The 20,502-nt window shown below is 37.4% G+C and overlaps 1 protein-coding gene across 2 annotated transcripts in view; it reads left to right on the forward strand.

The window, feature by feature from the left end:
• The window catches only part of COMMD10 (COMM domain containing 10), a 190,365-nt gene extending 181,586 nt beyond the window's left edge, over positions 1-8,779 (forward strand). Inside the window, exons 6-7 of one of the 2 annotated variants that reach the window (XM_090276604.1) lie at positions 7,790-7,849; positions 8,532-8,779. In XM_090276604.1, the coding sequence (XP_090132730.1) occupies positions 7,790-7,849; positions 8,532-8,651 (180 nt within the window). In that variant the 3' untranslated portion in view covers positions 8,652-8,779. Of the gene's footprint in view, positions 1-7,789; positions 7,850-8,527 lie in introns of both variants that reach the window. The other variant, XM_090276605.1, reaches the window with a different exon arrangement.
• Positions 8,780-20,502: the final 11,723 nt, after the last annotated feature.

The raw sequence follows: 20,502 nt of genomic DNA on the forward strand, positions 1-20,502 counted from the left end.
CCCAATTTTTAATTGGTTTAATTAGGTTTTTAATTGAGTTTGTCTTTTTGTTGTTGAATTATAGGAATTATTTATATTTTTTGGATATTATACTTTTTATTAGGTAATGATAAACAAATATCTTCTTTCTTTTTTTTTTTTTCCAGATTTAATGTGTTTTATTGATTAAAATATTACATTTGTGCCACTTTCCCTTCCCTCTGCTCCCCTCCACCCGGTGGCCCCCTCCCTCCAGTTGTCCCCCCCTTTTAGATTATGTCCATTAGTTGTGCTTACAGTTCCTCCCAACCTCTCTCCGTCTATTCCATTCCCTCCTACCATGATCCCCAATTCCTATATTATCTCCCTCCCTCTCCCCACTCCCCCTCCCTGTTGGCCTCCCCCCACTATGTTTCCCTTACCCACAGTTCCTTTTCCACTCTCGTTGCCTGTTTCGTTTGCCTTTGTTTCATCTCCCTAGCTTCTGTTTTTTAAACCAGTCCCTTTAACTTCTCATATAACAGTGGTTTGGATCTAATGAACTCTTTCAGTTTTATTTTGTCCTGGAAACACTTTCTCTGTCCTTCTATTCTGAATGACAATTTCGCTGGATAGAGTATTCGTGGTTGTAGGTTTTGGATTTTCATTACTTTGAATATTTCTTGCCAGTCCCTTCTTGTCTGTAGGGTTTCCCTTGAGAAGTCAGCTGATAGTCTAATTGGGACCCCTTTGTACATAATTCTTTTCTTCTCTCTTGCTGCTTTTAAGATTCTCTCTTTATCTTTAATTTTTGACATTTTGATTATAATGTGTCTTGGAGTGGTTCTCCCTGGGTCCAGTCTCTTGGGAACTCTCCTCGCTTCCTGGACCTGCAAGTCTATTCCCTTCCCCAAGTCTGGGAAGTTCTCCTTTATTATATTTTCACTCAATTTTTCAAGTTCTAGTTCATCTTCCTCATTCTCTGGCAAACCAATGATTCTTATGTTGGGCCTTTTATAGCTGTCCCAGAGGTTTCTGATCCTCTCATTGTTGCTTGCCATTTCCTCTCGCTGCATTGGTTGACTGCTTGTTCCTTCTCCATATTCCAGTTTGTTGAAATGGACTCTGGATTCCTCACCATCTGTCTCGTATGTGGTTTTGTTCCTTTCGTTATGAAAGTTTTTCGCTTCTTTCATATCTTTTTCCTGCTCTTTTGTGAATTCTGTAAGCCACCTGATAACAATGGCCCAGAACTGAGCCTCTGACAGGTTTCTTATCTGTTCATCTGTCAGGTTCTCTATCTGCTGTCTGGTGAGTTGTGTCACCGGGATCTCTATAGTTGCCTGCCTCATTTTGACAGATGCGTTTTGTTTTCCTGGGCCGGCTGTCGGGGGCAGGGGGCAGTGCCTGCGTACGCGTCACAAATCAGCGACCGCCGGCGCCTGCCTGTCCGCGACCTATTTCGCAGCCCTGTGGTGCTTTCTGTGGGGGCGGGGGTCCAAGATGAATTCACACAGTTATTCAGCTAGGAGACCGGGATCCGTCCTCCCGCCCCCCTGGGCCTCACTGTTCAAGGCGATGCTGCGGCTGCTCCCCAGCGCCGGAGTCGGGCACGCCAGGGGCTTGATCGGAGTCGCCTGCCTGTCCGCGACCTATTTCGCAGCCCTGTGGTGCTTTCTGTGGGGGCGGGGGTCCAAGATGGATTCACACAGTTATTCAGCTAGGAGACCGGGATCCGTCCTCCCGCCCCCCTGGGCCTCACTGTTCAAGGCGATGCTGCGGCTGCTCCCCAGCGCCGGAGTCGGGCACGCCAGGGGCTTGATTGGAGTCGCGCACTGCCAGGGGCTTGATTGCCTCCAGGATTTTTCGCCGCCCCGCCCGCCACTCCGCAAACAGCTTTGCCTTCTTTAACTCTTACCTGCCCAAATGGCACCGCTGGTTTATAACTTCATATGTTGGGCTTCCGTGTAGCTTTATTTTCTGGAATTTCTAGTTATCCTTTGTTTTGAAGTAGTTGTATTCCACTGTAGTTGTAGAGGGAGACCTAGCGTGTCCGTCTAAGCCTCCATCTTGACCGGAAGTCACAAATATCTTCTTTCATTCTACGTGTTATCTTTTTAATCCCTCACTTATTTTAAATATTAATTCAAATGTCACATCTCAGCGAGACTTTTCCTGACCACCACTCACAAGCGCAAGTTCCCTATCCCTGCTTTATTTTCTTCCTCGCACTGACGACTTACAATCATTTCTATGTACATTTGATTTATTATTATTATTGTTATGATTATGTATCTAGTTTGTTGTCTGTCTTTATCAACTACAATGTAGTGCCAATAATAGGCCTTGTAAGCATTTAATAAATAATTATTAAATAAAATGAATAAATGAATTTCATACATAACAGTGCTGTCCTTTGTTTATTTTTTATTGGGGAAATATAGCACACATACAGAAAAGGAGCACAGTGATTTGTAATAAAAGGAAAATCCTTTTACCCACCACCAATATCAAGAAATAAATTGCTGCCACTAACTCAGAAGCTGTTCTTATGTCTCCTCCCAATTATTTCCTCCTCTCTCCAATCATGCAGAGGTGATCACTATTCTGATACTTCTGGTAGTATCTTTGTTGCTATACTTTATAGTTTTATCACCTAAGTATTTTTCTCTAAAACCTTTTTGTTATTTTTTAACTTCATGTAAATGAAATCAATCTGTATGTTCTTCAATTTCTGTCTCTTGACATTCAACATTATGTTTCTGAGAGTCATGCATGATGTATTTAACTGTAGTTTATTTTAACGTCTGTATAACATTTCATTGAATTGCTATACTACAATTTACTTATATAGTCTTCTGTGGAAAGAAATTTTAGTTACATCCATTTTTTGTTCTTTGAATAATGTATTATCAATATTCTTGTACATCTCATGGTGTTTAAATGTGCACAATTCTATTGAGTGCAGTATTATACTTAAGAGTGAATTTCTGGGTCATAAGGTATACGTATACAGTAGTCCCTCGCTATATCACGGTTCACTTATCATGGCCTCACTGTATCGCAGGATTTTTAATATTATATTTAATTATTTATCGTGGATTTTTCGCTATATTGCAGGATTTTGCAGTACTGTATATGTAGTTAAAGTTACGTAGGTTTAAGAGTGTAGAATAAATGTAAGGTTCCTACTTTGCATGGGGGTCTGGGGGGGTCTGGGGGGGTCTAATACCTGTGATAAGTGAGGGGATACTGTATTCAGTTTTATTGCCAAGAAGTTTCCAAAATGGTTGTACAAATTTCCATCCCTTCCAGGAGTATGGGTGCTAATATATTTTTGTAAGTTTTAGCTGTTTGGACATCCTCCTCTGTGAAGTGTCCGTTCAAGTCTCTTCTCTCTCTCTCTCTCTCTCTCTCTCATTCTTTAATCAGAGCAAGTCTCAAGTCCGAGGCACTCTTGGGCAACTTGTATGTACCTCCCTCAGCTGGGGAAATTGCCAGGAAATCTACCCAGAGAAGGGCTATGTCCCTAATTGTTAATTCCTACCCCTCTTGCATTCCACCATGCCAGGCCTCCAGATCAATTACATTAGTTGGAGTTCCTTTTAACCTTTTAACAATCTAATCTGGCATGATAAGAATCTGATAGTTTCTTCCTTCTCCCCAGCAAAATACTACCACCAGGTGGCTTTTTTAAAAATTGAGGTATAATTGTTATGATATTGTATTACTTTTTGGTGTACAGTATAACGATGTGACATATGCTCTTGTCCATTTTTAAATTTAGTTTTGTCTCTTTTATTGATTTGTATAGGGGTTTTATGTATTCTGGTTATGAGTCTCTGTGGCTAACCTTTTTACTCTTCTGATGATGTGTTCTGATGAATGGAAGTTCTGAAATCTAATGTATTTTAATTTACCAATCATTTTCTTTATAGTAAGTGTATTTACTAACAACTTATATACTAACTAAAGATTACATAGTATATTTTCATGCCTTTTAAAGGAGTCTTTATATACCTCAAGGTAAAGGAGATACTCAGTTATATTTTCTTCTAGCTTCTTGTTTTACCTTACCTATTTAGAATCAAATTCCTCAGATATGTGGGATTTGTGGGAGATAGTGAGTACACTAGTTTGGTTGGAGCACAGGTTTTTGGAGGGTCTTGTGGGAAATAAAAGTGGAGAGTTAGATTAAGGAAGATTGTGTAGATCCAAGAAGACTTAAGAAAGATGTTACCCTGCTTTATACTCTATTCTCACATGAGCAGGTATCATTAGCAGTAGCCTCCAAAACATCTTATATAAAGGTACTTTTGTCTCAAAAGGAATCAAGCAATTGTGTGGATGAGTCGGTTCAAATCAGCCACCCTCTTCATCCCAACAAAACAATAACAACAACAACAAAGCAAAATAAAACAGAAATCTGTCTTATCTGATGACTTTATTTTTATGTTTAAAAAATTCTTCATTTATGTGGAAGGGAATGTATAACATTATCTTGGCCTAGTTAGCTATTATTAAATTACTTCTTTTTTTTTTTTTTTTAACAGAATATAGTAAATGTTTCCAGTGAGTTATGCTAAATAATAACAGTATCCACTGATAACTCCTGTTAAACAAGCAACGAGAAGTCCTTTGTATTAATTATCTAGTCATTATATTCCTTTGGAAGACAATATAAACTCTCTTTTAGAATTATCATTTTATTTCTTTAACATATTTTAGCTTAAAATACAGTTTTCCTTGTATGAACATATTCTTTGTACCTGATTACTAGAAGAAGGGGGATATAATATTCTTGTAAATTTTTTTCCTAAACACTTGACTGTGTAAAAATGAAGTACCATACTATATGAAGGTTTTTGTATACATCTGTAGAGATATATGTAAAATATATGCACATGTATATTAAAAACATGTACTTAATTGGTTTCATCAAGTAAGATTAGAGAAATTTAATTCAAGTTTAAAATAGTTTTGGTATATGATTGACAAGATGATGATACATTTGATAACTTACAACCGGAGTTTCATGCTACTAAGATATTTCTCTTATTTAATATGGCATAATAGGCTACATCTTATTATCCAGACTATCTTTCTGACTCTTTGTGGGGGGAGGGGGGGGCAGGACCAACTAGTCGTCTCATTATCTGTTAACAGTGATAGACAGGAAGCACATAGGTAATTAAATCCATTGTGAAATTCAGCCTATGGAATGACTTTTGCCAGAATTTTCTATACCTTCCTCCAGAAAGCCTATCATTAGAGTTGCTACTGGTAGTTGAGATAAGGAGAGTTTGAATTTCAATTTATTTATTTACTCCTGTTCTTCTCTTAACAAACATACTAATAAACCATGGGTTGGGGTCAAAGTCCAGGAGTATATAAAGTAAAGGAAGATGTATAAAGAGCTATACATTCCAAAGAGAAGTGCTCCTTAAATACTGATAATTGGAGTTTCAATAAGCATAATTCTTTTTTTAATTCTTGTTGGGCCTGGACTGCAATTGATTTATGTCCTGACATTAAGCTGAAAAGAAATTGTTTGAAAACATGCTTCCTTAATGGACAGAGCCTTCCATACATTTTTGGAGGAGCAAACAATGAAGTTAGAGAGTTGATTCTGATTTGAGAAGCACAGTTGTGACTTTCTAGTTATATTCTCAAGAAAAGCTGAGTCTTTTCCTCCTTAAAATGTCATGGTCTCAGGAAAGATTTTGATCAGATTCATTCCTAGTATTTGCAAGCCTGAAGTAAGAGTAAAACTGGAGGCCTTGGACTATATGTCTACATTTAGAATCATAAGTAAAGCTAGCAAACTGTTTAAAACAATTGATCTTATACTCCTTTCTGGATAAGATACCTTAATAATGTACTAGAAGACCAGTTGAATTTAAAATTTTGTACTCTGTGGGGTTTCAGGTCAGAACATGACAACGTGCGGAGCTGGCCAGCTCCCCTTCCCTTTTTACTCTTATCCTAAGCTCCACAGTTAACCTTCCTAAAAAACTGCTGCCCTTGGCCACCCTGTGGATGAACTGAGATTCTCAAATTCTAAAGATAATCTCTTAAAGCCACTTCCATATTCTCCTGTATTCTCATAGTGTCCTCTGGCATTGTGACTTGAATGGGAAGTGATAAGCTTAACTAGCTACCAGTGATTAAACTGGTGTAGGTTCTTTGCATATTTTATCTCAAGTTTCAGCATTTTTTCTTCTTAGGGCTAAGCATTTCAGCAAAGCATGACATTAAATTAATACATACACACACAAATTATTTCAGCTATTGCTATTTTAAGAAGTAAATTTTCAAAGTTACTTTTCTTCTTTTTCCACAATGTAACATTTTAGGAAAGGCTACCTTGAAACAAAACAAAGTAAAATTCAGGAAATAACCTAGTTTGGCTGCTACCTCCAGGGGACAGCAAATCAGTTGTTGGCATACTTATTTAGTCTTCAGTGTCTCCTAACTTTTCACTTGTGAAGTGATGAACTTGCCTTGCTTTTCCCTAGGGTTAAACTTAGACCTGTCATCTCCCTTTAACCACTAAATAATGCTGATTCAACCTTTGGGGGGTTAATGATATATGTCAGTCAACTAAGTTTTCTAATACCATTTGAAAAATTCATAGTTTTACATCATTCTTAAAGGATGAGGCTTTAAAAAGATATGCTTCTTCATTCATTTTAAAGCTTAAATACCTAGGTGGTTGTTTAAGAGACGATGAAGTATAGAATTTGGTCATATGGGCTTAGGCTTTATGAAAAGGGAGGTGCCATAGCTCTATTGACTCTCCTGGATTAGCTGGGGATAAGTTGTTTTGAAAATGTTGGCTTTGTAAATAGAAATGGAAATAATTTTAAAAATATAAAACAAAGGAAGTCAACATAGACACAAAGACTAGAATTACTAGAATGTTGGAAATGACCACAACCAATTAAGTACAGGAATCAATGTCTGCCACAATTCTCTACTTCTTCAGTCATGCTGCCTTTTAAATGCCATGTGAGCATGACAGTGTGGTCAGAGCAGGTAGCACATTCTTGGCATTTTCTCATTAACTTTTATTTCCCAAAGGCACCTTGGATAAAATAGACATGTTTCAACAATCTCAGAAACTTGTTTGTTTCCTCAGTTTACAAAATCAGCCCAAAGCCAGTTGGAGAGGGGTGGGTTCATGTTGCACTTTACTACACCACTGCACATACACGATCTGATTTAGCATCTGTAGCATCCATAAAGGTTTCTCTATACAGCATGTGAGGTAAAAGGAAGGAGCTTGTTTAAGCCCTAGCTTTGAAGCTGGTGCACTAATTGTTAACTTGTGCTGAGTCTATACATTTAAAAAGGTAGCCATCTCAGCATGTTGAGATCATAACTGTTAGATGCTTGGAGGCAGCAGCTGTGCTGATGTGAGACATTAATGGCTGGATGGATTCAATCAGATATGCCGCCTCCAATGTCTTTATGTAATGGCATTTTCTAGATTTCAAATGGACTGCTGAGAAAGGTGAAATATAATCTCATGTATTATCTCTGTCTGGAGAAAAATAAATAATGAAATTTTCTCTTGCTGGCATATATTTTATTAACTTTTGTGGAGTCAACTTAAAGACCAGGTGTCCCTATAGTATTGAAACCTTTTGCTAAAATGGAGTGTTCTTAAGTGCATTTGTGAGTTCTAGGAACAATGGTGTTAAGTAGAACAGGTATCTTTTTTTAAACGACTTCAGAATAATATGGTATATTAGGGGGCTAGCTGGAGAGAAAAAATGTGATGTAAATTGTATACAAATAAATTCTTTTTGCTTTTGCTTTCTTACAGAGTCTGGAAAAAGTTCTTGTGGAATTCAGTCACAAGGAGCTGTTTGATTTCTATAACAAGGTTAATATTTAAAAAGTTTCTGATCAGTAGGTTTTAAATAATGTTTCCTTCATTTCATGATTTTTTTCTAAATGCCCTGTTATGGAACTAAGTTCTTTAAACTTCCCTTGTAAACACCTTATGTTTCACAGTAGGAAGTATTGCTGAGATGATGAGAATATGACGAACTAAATCTGGAAGAAGATAGAAATGGTTTTAATTAAAGCATTAAGTAATGAATTATGTGGTACCTAGCCACACTGGCACTTTAGATATGAAGCAATGTTAAATATTTTAATTTCTGGGTGCAAGGACAGAGGGAGGTGCCAGTCCTTAAAGATATATTTTTGAGCATATTTTTTTATTTTTTCTAAATACTGATTTTTGTGATCTAGGAAACCAACCTCTTCCTCCTTTAAAAATCTTATATAGTGATCATTTAAAATGAAACAGCTGGGTGTATTTGAAACAGTAGTGTTTAGAAATCATCCTTTACAAATGTAAAAACTTAGCAAGCACAAATTCTAGTATTTTCACATAAAAATTTTTAAGTGGTGTATTTATTGCTATGTGAATGGATTTAATATACATAATAACCAGTGCCATTCTTTCCCTTTGATTTGCATGTTTCTTAACAGCACTTCATATTAATTTCTCTCTCTTCACCAACTTTCCCTCTTTTTTTGTCTTTGTGAATAGCTAGAGACCATACAAGCACAGCTGGATTCCCTTACATGATGCTCCTGAAGACTGGTTTCTCCAGCACACTCCTGCCACCTCATTATTTTGCTTTGAAGATAGACTGCCAGGTTGTGTTTTCTGAAGGATTCAGTAGTTTTCTTCTTGTAAGTTATATGGTTTATCACTTCTTAGACAAATGATAGCTAAGGGAATTCATTTCTGAGGACTGAGATTCTAATATACATTCTCTAGTTCCATGAGCCAACAGCAAGCAATAAGTAAATATCATATTGTTTACTGTCCTGTTTTTGCTTTATTGCCTAACACTTTTTTTTTTTTTTTTACATTCTTAATGATACATATAGAATCCGTGGATACAAGGTATAATGCGTACCATAGAATACAGAACTTCAGTAATCACATTAATAAAAGTAAGAAAGCAGCCATATACAATCACAGTATAAATATAATTAGTATATTTTGCTTTGGAAATAATATAAGAAAGCAATTAAAAATACAGTAGTAGAATAGCAGATAATTTCATTGTGGATTTCTCTGTGCACTTTTATTTTTTTTCTCTGAGTTTAATGATTTAATAGTCCAAATTTTTGTATGCTTTTCTTTGTACTGCAGATTAATAATGATTCACTTCATAGTATGGGAGACAGATTCAGATTAAGAATAAAAAGAATTGTAATGAATGCTAAATGGGTATCCTTAAAATTTCAAAACATAACTTTTACATTCTCTTTATGTATGTTAATTTCATTAAAATTTTTGTCTTAGAATTACTACAGTACTTTATGCTATGAATATATATAAATTTGAGTATGTTTACCTGAAAAACTAATATCAATTGAATTTTTTATAAATCGGATATTCTATATTGTTTTCAGATAGGGAGGGAAGGAGGAAGGGTAAGGAAATGTGAGAGAGAGAGAGAGATTGACTCATACATGACTTTTCTTCACTTTAAGGAATTTGATTTCAAAAATGTCCTAAACAAACAGAGCCATTGATTTTAAATCACATTCTTTATATTAGGTATCCAAGTAATATAAGTGGTAAATGTCTCCCAAGTAAACGTTCAATATATAGAATTTATGCCCTTATTTATACATGTGTTCTACTCTGTTGCTTAGAAAGATTGGGAGTTTGGATTATTTCAGAAAGTAAATGTAATAGTTACTGTTCATAGTTAATCTATTTGAAAAGTTTTTAAACTCAAATCTCCACTGACAGGATATCTGGAAGACACATTGATAATATGAGATTTATTTCCATGTGTGTCTTGTGGGATCTGTCTTATTTTTTTTTTTTATGCTCTGCTCTGCCAGACTCCAGAGGGAACTACCTATTATAAACACTTTGATAAATATTCTTTCAATCTTCTTATGTATAGATAAACATATATCATCTCAAGTTGAGTTTGTTAGGCCTTCCTGACCATGTAGATAGATAGAAGTTTTCATTGGTTTAATAAACAACTTAACTCCCAGTGTAGGTATCTAAATTAAATGTGACAGTTCAAAATGAATTTTCTAATAGTAGCTCATTTTATGCCCCCTAAAAGACTGGTTTTATATTCTCTAAGAGTATATAGAAACCTATACAAAAATATGGTAAATAGTTTTCTCTCCATTAGTCTAGTTCAAGAAATTCTGATTAAAGGCATTGAAAAAAGGTAAAGTAGAAGATCTAAGTCCAACTAAGAATATAATTTTTCCTGAAATATATTTAATTGTAGATCATTTCATTCCATAAGGCACCATTGTTGTTTTGATACACAAGTCAAAGGAGATATCATTTCCAAAGAGTATTACATGCATGTTACTTTTTAATAGAAATAAGATGGGTGGAAGGACAAGTGTGGACTGGAACCTACTCTCTTAGGAAATAAATATGTCTTATATGAGTGTTTGATATGAGGATTGAATAAAAACAGAATTACTTGTTAGAAAGGAATCAATGTACAATTCTTATGCCTATTACAACTAATACCTGCTATTCTTCAGTTATAAAATATGATTTTTATAATAAGGAAATACCAAATGTTATAAGGAACCTAAATTTATAGAATCTCATCATCCAGAAATGTCCATTAATGACATTTTGGTAGGTGTCATTGAAGTTTTTTTTTTCCTATCCATATGCTTTTTTTTCTTTTTTCTTCCATTCCTGACAAATTGGAGTAATGCCATAAATACAGTTTCACACTTTGCTTTGCTTATATAACATTATAACATTAGCATTTTTTGTCCATACTGTCTAAAACATAATTTTAATGTATATATTAAATTTGAGTTGCATTTTATTTAGTTATTCAATTTATTGTTGGGCATTATTTTCAATTTGTTTTAATTGAAAGAACTAAAGAACTCACTGGTGAATATCATTATATATAAACCCTAGACCAAATCTTTTGTTATTTTATTAGTATAGATTCCCAGAGGTGGGATTATTATGCCAAAAGTATGAAGATTTATTTTATTTTTTTAAATCCTCACCCAAGGATATGTTTATCGATTTTAGAGAGAGAGGAAGAAAGAGAGAGAGAGAGAGAAAGAGAAACATCAATGTGAGAGAGAAACATTGATCCATGTGCCCCGATGGGAGATAGAACCCACAACCTTTTGGTGTACTGGACAAAGCTCCAGACAACTGAGCTACCTGGTCAGGACTGTTTTCTGTTTTTATCTTTAATGGAATTTTATTATAAAAAGTAATTTTCCATTGTAAAAAGGAAAAAAAATTTCTCTGTTTTTACCATCTTACCCCCCCCTAAAGTACCTACCAACTACTTTGAAATATGTGGTTGATATAGTTTTAGACATCTTAAGTAAATGCCAACACACACACATACACATACACACACACACACACACACACACACACACACACCTCTTTGTGTGTGTTTTATTTACTTATATTTTGTTTAAGGCTATGTTTGCATAATGATAAATTGTTTCTCCAAAAGTTTGTATCACTTTGTACTCTTACCAACAATAAATGATTATTCACATGCCTCAAACTGACTTCAGTAGCCCCTTCCTACTACTGTGTGTTTCATTCCCAGTATTCTATTAACCAGGGATCAGGTTTTGGGAAGAGTGTGGGTGGGGGGTGAGGGTGGGTTGAAGACTAGAATACAACTAATTATTTTGTATATGTTATGTAGATAGCTCCAGAGGGACTGAAGAGGAAACTGCCTCTAAAACCAGCAAATGTGAGAAACAATAGCACAGTATTTAAGAATAAGGGCATTGAAGTTAGACATTTGTCTCCTCAACAAATATTCAGTGAGTTTCTGTGGTACCAGGAGCTATGTACTCGAGGCAGTATGTTAACACTGATGAGCAAAATAAATATAGTCCAGGCTTCTTGAAGTTTAGTATGTTAGACAGTCAATTTTTTAAAAGCAAAATTTGAATAAATTGTGAACAACAATAGGATGAAAAATAGTTGAATTCTATTAACATAAAAGGTGGGACCTCGGGGCGTCAGGGAAAGATTCTTTAAGGAAATAAGATTTGAGCCAAGTCCTATAGCATGAGTTAGAGTGAAACAATAGAGGAATAGAGCAAGAGCAAAAAGCACTCTAGATAAGGAGAATGACTCAGGCAATGTCCCCAAGACTGGAAAAGGCTTAGCACTCTTCCAGAACCAAAGAACGTCCAAGTGGCTAGAATGTAGTGAACAAGGGGATAGCAGAGTGCGATGTAGTTAGAGAGGTAATCCTGTCACTTCTAACACCAAAATATCTTGCAAATATAGCTCGAGGACATCAACTCTGCCCTGTACAACACTGCTTCCACTATAGCCCTGCTTCAGTCTAGTCTTCACCCAGAGCTAATATTTTTAAAACATTAGTCATATTAACTACACTATATCTCTGAGATGCTTCGCCTCCTCACACAACCATAGAAAGAATTACAATCAGATCTCAAAACACAAATAACAACCAGAACCGTCAGAAACTTGAGCTGTATGTAGGTCTGACAACCAAGGATTTAAATAAGCCACATTCATCCAGATAGGTAGGAGGGGAGGAGTCAAGGAGACGGGACAGAGAGGTGGTGTGGCTTGGACAAGTGGTGGCAGTGGAGTCAGTGGCAGAACAGATGGTCCCACATTCACATGTAGTGGATAACAATCAGGAGAGATAACCTTGTAGCAAGTGATCCTAGCCCCAGGCCAGACAACACAGCCCTGGGAAGTTAAATCACCATTACCTCTGACTGAAAACCAGTGGAAATTGGGGTGGCTAAACAAACTGCTAGATTTTAACCACTTAAGGGATCTGCATGGTCTTAGAACATACGCAGGCCCCAGGACAGCAATGGGAAGGGCACCAGTCACATATGGGAAGTGGGTGAAGTGACAGGAAGTGGGTGAAGTGACTGGAAATGGGTGAGAGCTGGGAAAATTGCCAGAAGCCAGGCAGTGGCATTGTCCTCCCTCTGAACCCCCAACACAAATAGGGCCATAAATGGTGAAGCAGGTAGCCCCCCCTGGCAATTACCTAAGGCTCCGCCCCACACAATGTACAGGTGCCTTTGCTATGTAGGCCACACTACTAAGACAGGGAGTAAAAGAAGCTCTACCTAATTCACAGAAACAAACATAGGGAGGCTGCCAAGTTGAGGAGGCAAAGAAACATGGCGCATTTGAAAGAACAGAACAAAACCCCAGAAAATGAATTAAAGGGACAGAGATAGCCAACCTATCAGATACAGTGTTCAAAACACTGGTGATAAAGATGGTACATAGAACTCATAGAGTATGGAAAAAAAAAAAAAGAAATGAAGTTTGCACAAAGTGAAATAAAGAAAAATATAAAGGAAACCAACAGTGAAAAGAAGGAAGCCAGGATTCAAATTAACAATCTGGAACAAAAGGAAGAAAGAAACATTCAACCAGAACAGAAAGAAGAAACAAGAATGCAAAAAAAAACAACCAACCAAAAACAAACAAAACAAAGAGAGGCTTAGGAACCTCTGGGACAACTTTAAATGTACCAACATCCAAATCATAGGGGTGCCAGAAAGAGAAGAGGAAGAGCAAGAAATTGAAAACTTACTTGAAAAAATAATGAAAGAAAACTTCCCTAATTTGGCAAAGGAAATAGACATACAAGTCCAGGAAGCACAGAGTCCCAAACAAGTTGGACCCAGAGAGGACCACACCAAGACATATCATAATTAAAATACCAAAGGTTAAAGATAGGTAATCTGAAAAGCAGAGTTACCTACAAAGGAGTTCCCATAAGATTATCAGCTGATTTCTCAAAAGAAACTTTGCAGGCAAGAAGTATTTAAAGCTATGAAAAGCGAGGACCTAGACTACTCCATCCAGCAAAGCTATCATTTAGAATGGAAGAGCAGATAAAGTGCTTCCCAGATAAGGTAAAGCTAAGGGAATTCACCATCACCAGCCATTATTACATGAAATGTTAAAGGGACTTATTTAAGAAAAGAAGATCAAAACTATGAACATTAATATGACAACAAACTCACAACTACCAACAACAATGGAATCTAAAAAACAAAAACTAAGCAAACCACCAGAACAGGAACAGAATTATAAGTATGAAGATCATTTGGAGGGTTATCAGCTGGGAGGGGAGGGGGGTAATGGGGAGGATTAGGGAATTGGTGCAGAAATTAAGAAGCACAATTGGTAGGAACAAAACAGGGTGGTGTTAAGAATAGTATAGGAAAGGGAGAAGCCAACGAACTTATATGCATGACCCATGGACATGAACTAAGGGAGGGGGTTGCTGGAGGGAAGGGGGTACCAGGTGGAGGGCTGCAAAGGGGAAAAACTGGGACAACTGTAACAGCATAATCAATAAAATATTCTTCAAAGACGTCCCATTACACTTCAAATAAAATTTCAGTGTCTGGACCCTCTGGACAGAGAGTCATATCCTATTTCTACTATTTTTTGTGTTATTTAATTTACTAAAGTTCAGTTTCCTCATCTTTCTAATGGAAATGATAATCATCAAAATAATGTGGGATGTTATGAAGATGCAATGAGATAATTCATGTTAAATATTTAGCATAATTCTTGATATGCAATAATAACATAATAAATGTTAGCTGTCATTTTCATAATTAAAAAAAAAAAAAGACCAAGCTTTCTGTTGAAATTGTTTTAGGTCAGGTTTGAATTAAGGTCAAAATTGTAGAAAGCTTGCTATGAAGCTCCTTCACTTTGACTTTACTTGGAGTTCCAATAATAACTCCATCTTATGACCATTGAATTCAAACATAATGCTAATGTATCCCACTCTTAATTTTATATTAATGAAATAACATAGTGGGTATGTTGTGGAATGGGACCAGAATCAGAAATATGTTTTTTCTGTAACTGTCTTTCTACATAGCTCTTCTGGTTTAAAAAAAATCTAACTTTAACTCTATTCAATGAGTTTCTGTATCTTCTTACCTTAAGCAATGTCTTCTTCCCCTTATTCAATATAACAGGGGCTAGCAAACTATGGCCTGAAGTCCTAATTTAGTTCATCACTTGCTTTTATAAAGTTTTATTGGAACAAAGCTATGGTGGACAGGTTCCCAATCATTCCTGCCTTTTGTTATTTTCACCTAGGTATAATACTCTCCCCTTGAGTGTGGGCAGCAAGCACCTGTTTCTTGCTTCTAACAAACTGAATATGGCAAACATACCATGATTGTTACATTATGTAAAATTCTTTTGCACTACCAAGCTCTAGAGACTTTCTCCTTTCTTGCTTTGAAGAAGCAAGCTGACATGTTGAAAGGGTCTATGGACAGAACCACATAGCAAGGAACCAAGTGACCTCTAGGAGCTGAGGATGACCAATAGCCAGCAAGAAGCTGCGTCCCTATGCTCTCAGCCCTACAACCACAGGCTATAAATCTGTGAACAACCTGAGTGAGATTAGAAGTGGATTCTTTCCCAGGCAAGCCTCCAAATGAGAACATAATCCAGCTGGTCGTGATCGCAGCCTCGTGAAGTCCTGCATGAAGGACTAAGACTCCTGGTTCATGGTAATTGTGAAATAATAAATGTGTGTTAATTTAAACATCTAAATGCATAGTAATTGTTATGTTGTAATAGATAACTAAAACAACAGTCAAACTCTTTCATTTATATAGCCATGTAGTCTACTGCTCCTTTGCACTACAACAGCAGAGTTGAGTCGTTGCAACAGAGAGCATATGGTCCAAAAAGCCTAAAATATTTACTGCCTTGCTCTTTACAGGAAAACTTTGCAGACCCATGCCTTATATCATGCTTCAATTGGGCATCTCCCAAGGAATATAGCGGTTCATAGGGGATACATAAATCTATAAGATGGGTGTGGTATATACTTCTGTAGCATCACTTTTACTTCAATTTTTCCAGTCACGTGGAAATTGGGAATTATGTTTTCCATCCTCTGCAGCTACTGCAGTCATGTTACTAGATTTCACCCATGGTCTATAAGTGGAAGTGATACTCATCTTCATTTTTCTACGTTTCCAAATCTGAAACATAGATTTGGAGCTTAGTGAGCTTTGACTGAATAGACAGGGATGATGATGCTTTAAGGGGTAGGGAGCGATCACATGGGTCCATGAATGTCTTCATGGGGCAGTACTGCTCTTAACAAGCTGCTATCTCCAGCTTGTTAACATAAGAAATAAAACATCTTGTTTGAGCAACTGTATTTGGGATCTTATTAATACATCAGCTTAGCCCATAGCCTAATTAATATGGGGATAACATGATTTTAATTAGCCAATAATTTAGAGCATTTATATTTTTACAGATAATGAATATTTTTTGTCATATAGTTCAAACACATATAAATATTAAAGAGAAGAGGGTCAACTTCAGGCTAAATTCATAGAGCTACTAGGGAAGATATATTTACCTGTGTGGCTACATGGAAGGAAAAGTTTGAGAAACCTAGGTATATATTGTAAATTTCCCCAAAAATCTTTACATAATCCCTTTTCTACTGTTGAAGAAGAATGCCAGAACACTTCTGACTTGTTCAGGCTCATTAGTCAGAAGTCGCTAAGGAATTAGAATTTAAGTTTCAGATGAGTCAATTTTGCTTTCCTAAAACTTTTATTTTTGTCATTATTATGGAAATAGTTCTACTCAATACACCAGCCTCATTTAATGCTAAAACTAGGAACAAGTTAATTTGAGGGATTTTATAGTAAAGCTTAATGGCATTTATAAATTTGGAGAATTTCAAGGATTTTAATCAGTGCTCCCCCATCCCTCAAAACCTCCTGAATCTTTTTAAATGTCTCTTGCTTTTCTCTGAATTACAAGGTTGTACTGGCTGACTGAAAGCCTGTGATTCAGATTTAAATGAGGTCAGTTTTCATATTCTGCTTTATTTGTGTTATTTGAAATGGAAAGTTGTTAGTTTTTGTTTCAAAAGAAATAGTCTGCGAAGACAAAAAAGTTGAAGTAGGGCCAGTCTATAAATATGTAGGGAAAAGGATGCTACAGGATTAGAGAAAATGTTTTAATCTCCATGGCAGGAAAAATAATGAATAAAAATAATGTTCCCTTAATAAAACAAGAATGCAGTCATTTTTAACATCTTTTAATGAGAATTTGAGAATCCCATTGTATAAAAAGACTTGGTTTTTAAAAAATGTTTTTTTTTCAGAGGAATCTAAGGGAAAGAAGGGAAAAGCAGTTAGTAGTAAATATGATAGTTGCATTTATTTCTGAAACTGAGTTTTAGAGAATACAATATATCCTACCTGAATAGTTTAAAGAAAACCCAATAATAATTTTTTTCTCATCTATAATAAATGTAGATTTGCTGAGAGGAATGGATCTCAGTGATTTCTCAAGGTCTTTCCCATCTCCCTGCTTCTGAGATAGGGTGCCATATTTCTTTTGTGCTGTTTCTAGTCCACATTTAAGACTGTTCCTACAGGTTCAACCAGGCTACCCATTAACATAGCAAAAAACTGTCCCCAGAAACAGGCTGCTCTAACACTTCAGCATTGGAAGCTTCAGCATCCCTTCCTGTCCAGGAATGTGGTTATGCTTTGGCAGCAGAGCACAGTAATTTTCCAAATGATTGGAGAAAGTAATGACTCATACATCCCAGACCATGTGCTCAACTTTGTAATCCAGCCTCTCCTCTATTACATGCTGATGTAAGTAGTCCTGTGAACATCAGGGTACTTAAGAAATATTGGCTGGATGAATTAATGGAGTGCATAAGTAGTTTTTCTCTCTCTGCCTCTCTTATTTGCACAGTACCATGTGAATTCTAAAAAATGACGCCATCATAAACCTCAGATTTACAAGAGTAGTTTTCAAACTGCCTTAGCTAAATACATTGGTAAGCCTATTAGGGAATAGCCACATCTCTACTGGGGGGGATCTCCTGATGTCTTTGATCCTTTCATTCATGGAGCAAGAGATACACATGTGGAGAGTAAAAGCCTGAGTAAAAGCTAGAAACCCAGATTTCTCAAAATATGTTCCGTACTTTACTTGTCCAGAAAACTACAGCACGTTCCCTCACTGCTCTGAGATTTATGGTAGTCATGAAGTTGACCTAGACATGCTTCTGGTGCTAATGCTGCAAAGACTGCAAACAATTGCATTCCTACCAAATTCAGAGGAGATTTATATGACAGGATTGAATGAAGTGCTCCAGAAAGACATCTCAATATATTGTTATGTTGAGATGTATGTTTTACACATACAGATTTTGTGAGCTCATTACCCAGATTTTAATTTCCTGTAGAAAAAAAAGTATGTCTTGATTAAAAACACACACATATATACACTGCCTACAAAGAGGCTTTCCTCAATTCAATGACAAAGTTTTAGAAAGAAGTCTCCCCTTATGAGATTATTCCAAGTTATCACAAATATACAGGCTGGAAAAAAATATAAACCAGTTCACATAGATAATGCAGAATGCAAGCAAGATGCAGAGAGTCAGGCAGAAAGCTGTTCAGTGTCATTTTACTTAAAAATTTCCCTATGCAACCAAGGCCATGTTTTTAAAGAAATATTTTTTAATTAAAAAAATTGTTTTTTTATTTTAGAGGGGAAGTGAGGGCAAGAAACATCAATGTGGGAGAGAAACATCAATTGGGGGACCAAACCCACAACCCAGTCACGTGCCCCAGCTGGGAATCAGACCAGCAGCCTTTTGCTCTACAGGACTAAGCCCAGCCCACTGAGCCCCACATGACTAGGGCCAAGACCATGCCTTTAAATGTAGATTCCAGCAGGATCGGTACCTTCTCAATACAATGATGACTTATAACACCTTTCTACCTCCTGGCAGAAAAGGCCTTCTTTATCAGAGTTTTGGTGTTTCATACTGAAAATTATGTTCTGTACTTTGCTTGTGACCCTGGCTGGTTTGGCTCAGTGGATTGAGCGTCGGCCTGCGAGCTAAGTGTCGCTGGTTCGATCTTCCAGTCAGGGCACATCAGAGAAGGAAAACTCTGATTCCAAAAAAACCTCCGCTGCCTTGCGGCATACCTCTTCAGGGGAAAGGCTAAGGGAGTAAACCCCGACAGAAAATCCAGAGCCGGAGTCCCTAAGGCGGTTTGACGTTGTAGTCAACACCGGCAACTCCTGCGGCGCACCTGAAGCCAAGCTGTATTGACTCCACCTTTCCCTTGGACCCTTCAGCTGCGAAGAGAGGGGGGGTCTGCTGCATGGGCAACAGCAGACCCTCCATATCACCCTGCCCAGGCTCTGTAGCTTCAGCTTCACTGGAGAGGACACTTCAGCGTCATCGTAAGATGTCGATTCAACACGGGAGGAGACAGATACCGTGTCACTCCCGAGTCGGACTGCACAGCCATTCTCGGCGGTGCAGATAGACTCTTAAGAAGCTACACCATCGTCTCTCGAGACGGACGGCTGCCGACGACGACTTTGCTTGTGTGATCTAAACTGACTAGAGTAGTAATAAAAAGTCAGCAAGTTTAGGTACATCAACTTTCTGGACTTGCAAATTACCCAGAGCAGGCTTGAAGGACTCTGGGAGTAGCCATCTTTGCTATTAACAACCTTGTAAAGGAAGGTCTTATAAAGTTCTGCTGAGTAGGTTCCGATGTGTTGATAGGTTCCCTGGACTGATGGACCAGTAGAGTGTGACCACCATCTGCAGGGTTGTTCCTTCAGGCAGTAAATGAGAATCTGCCCAGATGTGCTGACTTTCTAGTGCTATGGTTTTCCTTTACTAACTTCTGGGAACCTCTCCTTCCATCTCTGATTTATCCTGGATCATTCTTCTTGGTTAATGCCATTCCCATAAATTCATTTATACTTTTGGGCCCTTTTTCGTTTGATTACATTTTCAGTTAAATCTGTTGACAGGATAATCTCAAAACATTTAAGTTTTTATATTTACCTCTGTAGTCTATGCTGGGGGTTCCAGGACTTCAGAACTGTCTGCCCAAAAATGTTGGACCTCACCATAAGAACGGAGTCACTCAGAAAACCATCAAGATGCAGCGAGCAGAAAAAGATATTTATTGAGGGAATTAGCAAGCAGGCTAGGAGCCATGCCACAAGTGGCTCCGACTCCAGACTCCTAGGGAAGGAGGGGGTTGTTTTATAGGGGGAAGAAAAAAGAAACTATTGAATTTTTAGTCGCCGCCTGCTTATCTCACAGCTGCAAGCATGTCAGGCCGATCAAGGCCAAACGGGGCTCGACTTGACGCACTCCGCTATCACGGGAAACTTCTGACCCAAAACATCACTTTCTCCCAGGCAGCTGCAAGCAGGCGGGGGTGGGGGGAGAGGGGAGGGCATGGGAACCGAGACTGTCATTCTAGCCTTTTTGTTTTAACAAAAGGAGATGAGGGGTGGGGTGTGTTTTTTGGGGGAGTGGTAGAGACCAGTTGGGAGAGGGGTCATCTAATCTTTCTTCTGTAACAACTTCCTGCTGAGTTAGGGCAATGGTAGGTGGTTGACTACCGGCTTGGGGGTCGTCTCTTGCCACG

This window comes from Furipterus horrens, unplaced genomic scaffold (assembly GCF_987537825.1).
Source record: "Furipterus horrens unplaced genomic scaffold, mFurHor1.1.pri manual_scaffold_5, whole genome shotgun sequence".
NCBI lineage: Eukaryota > Metazoa > Chordata > Mammalia > Chiroptera > Furipteridae > Furipterus > Furipterus horrens.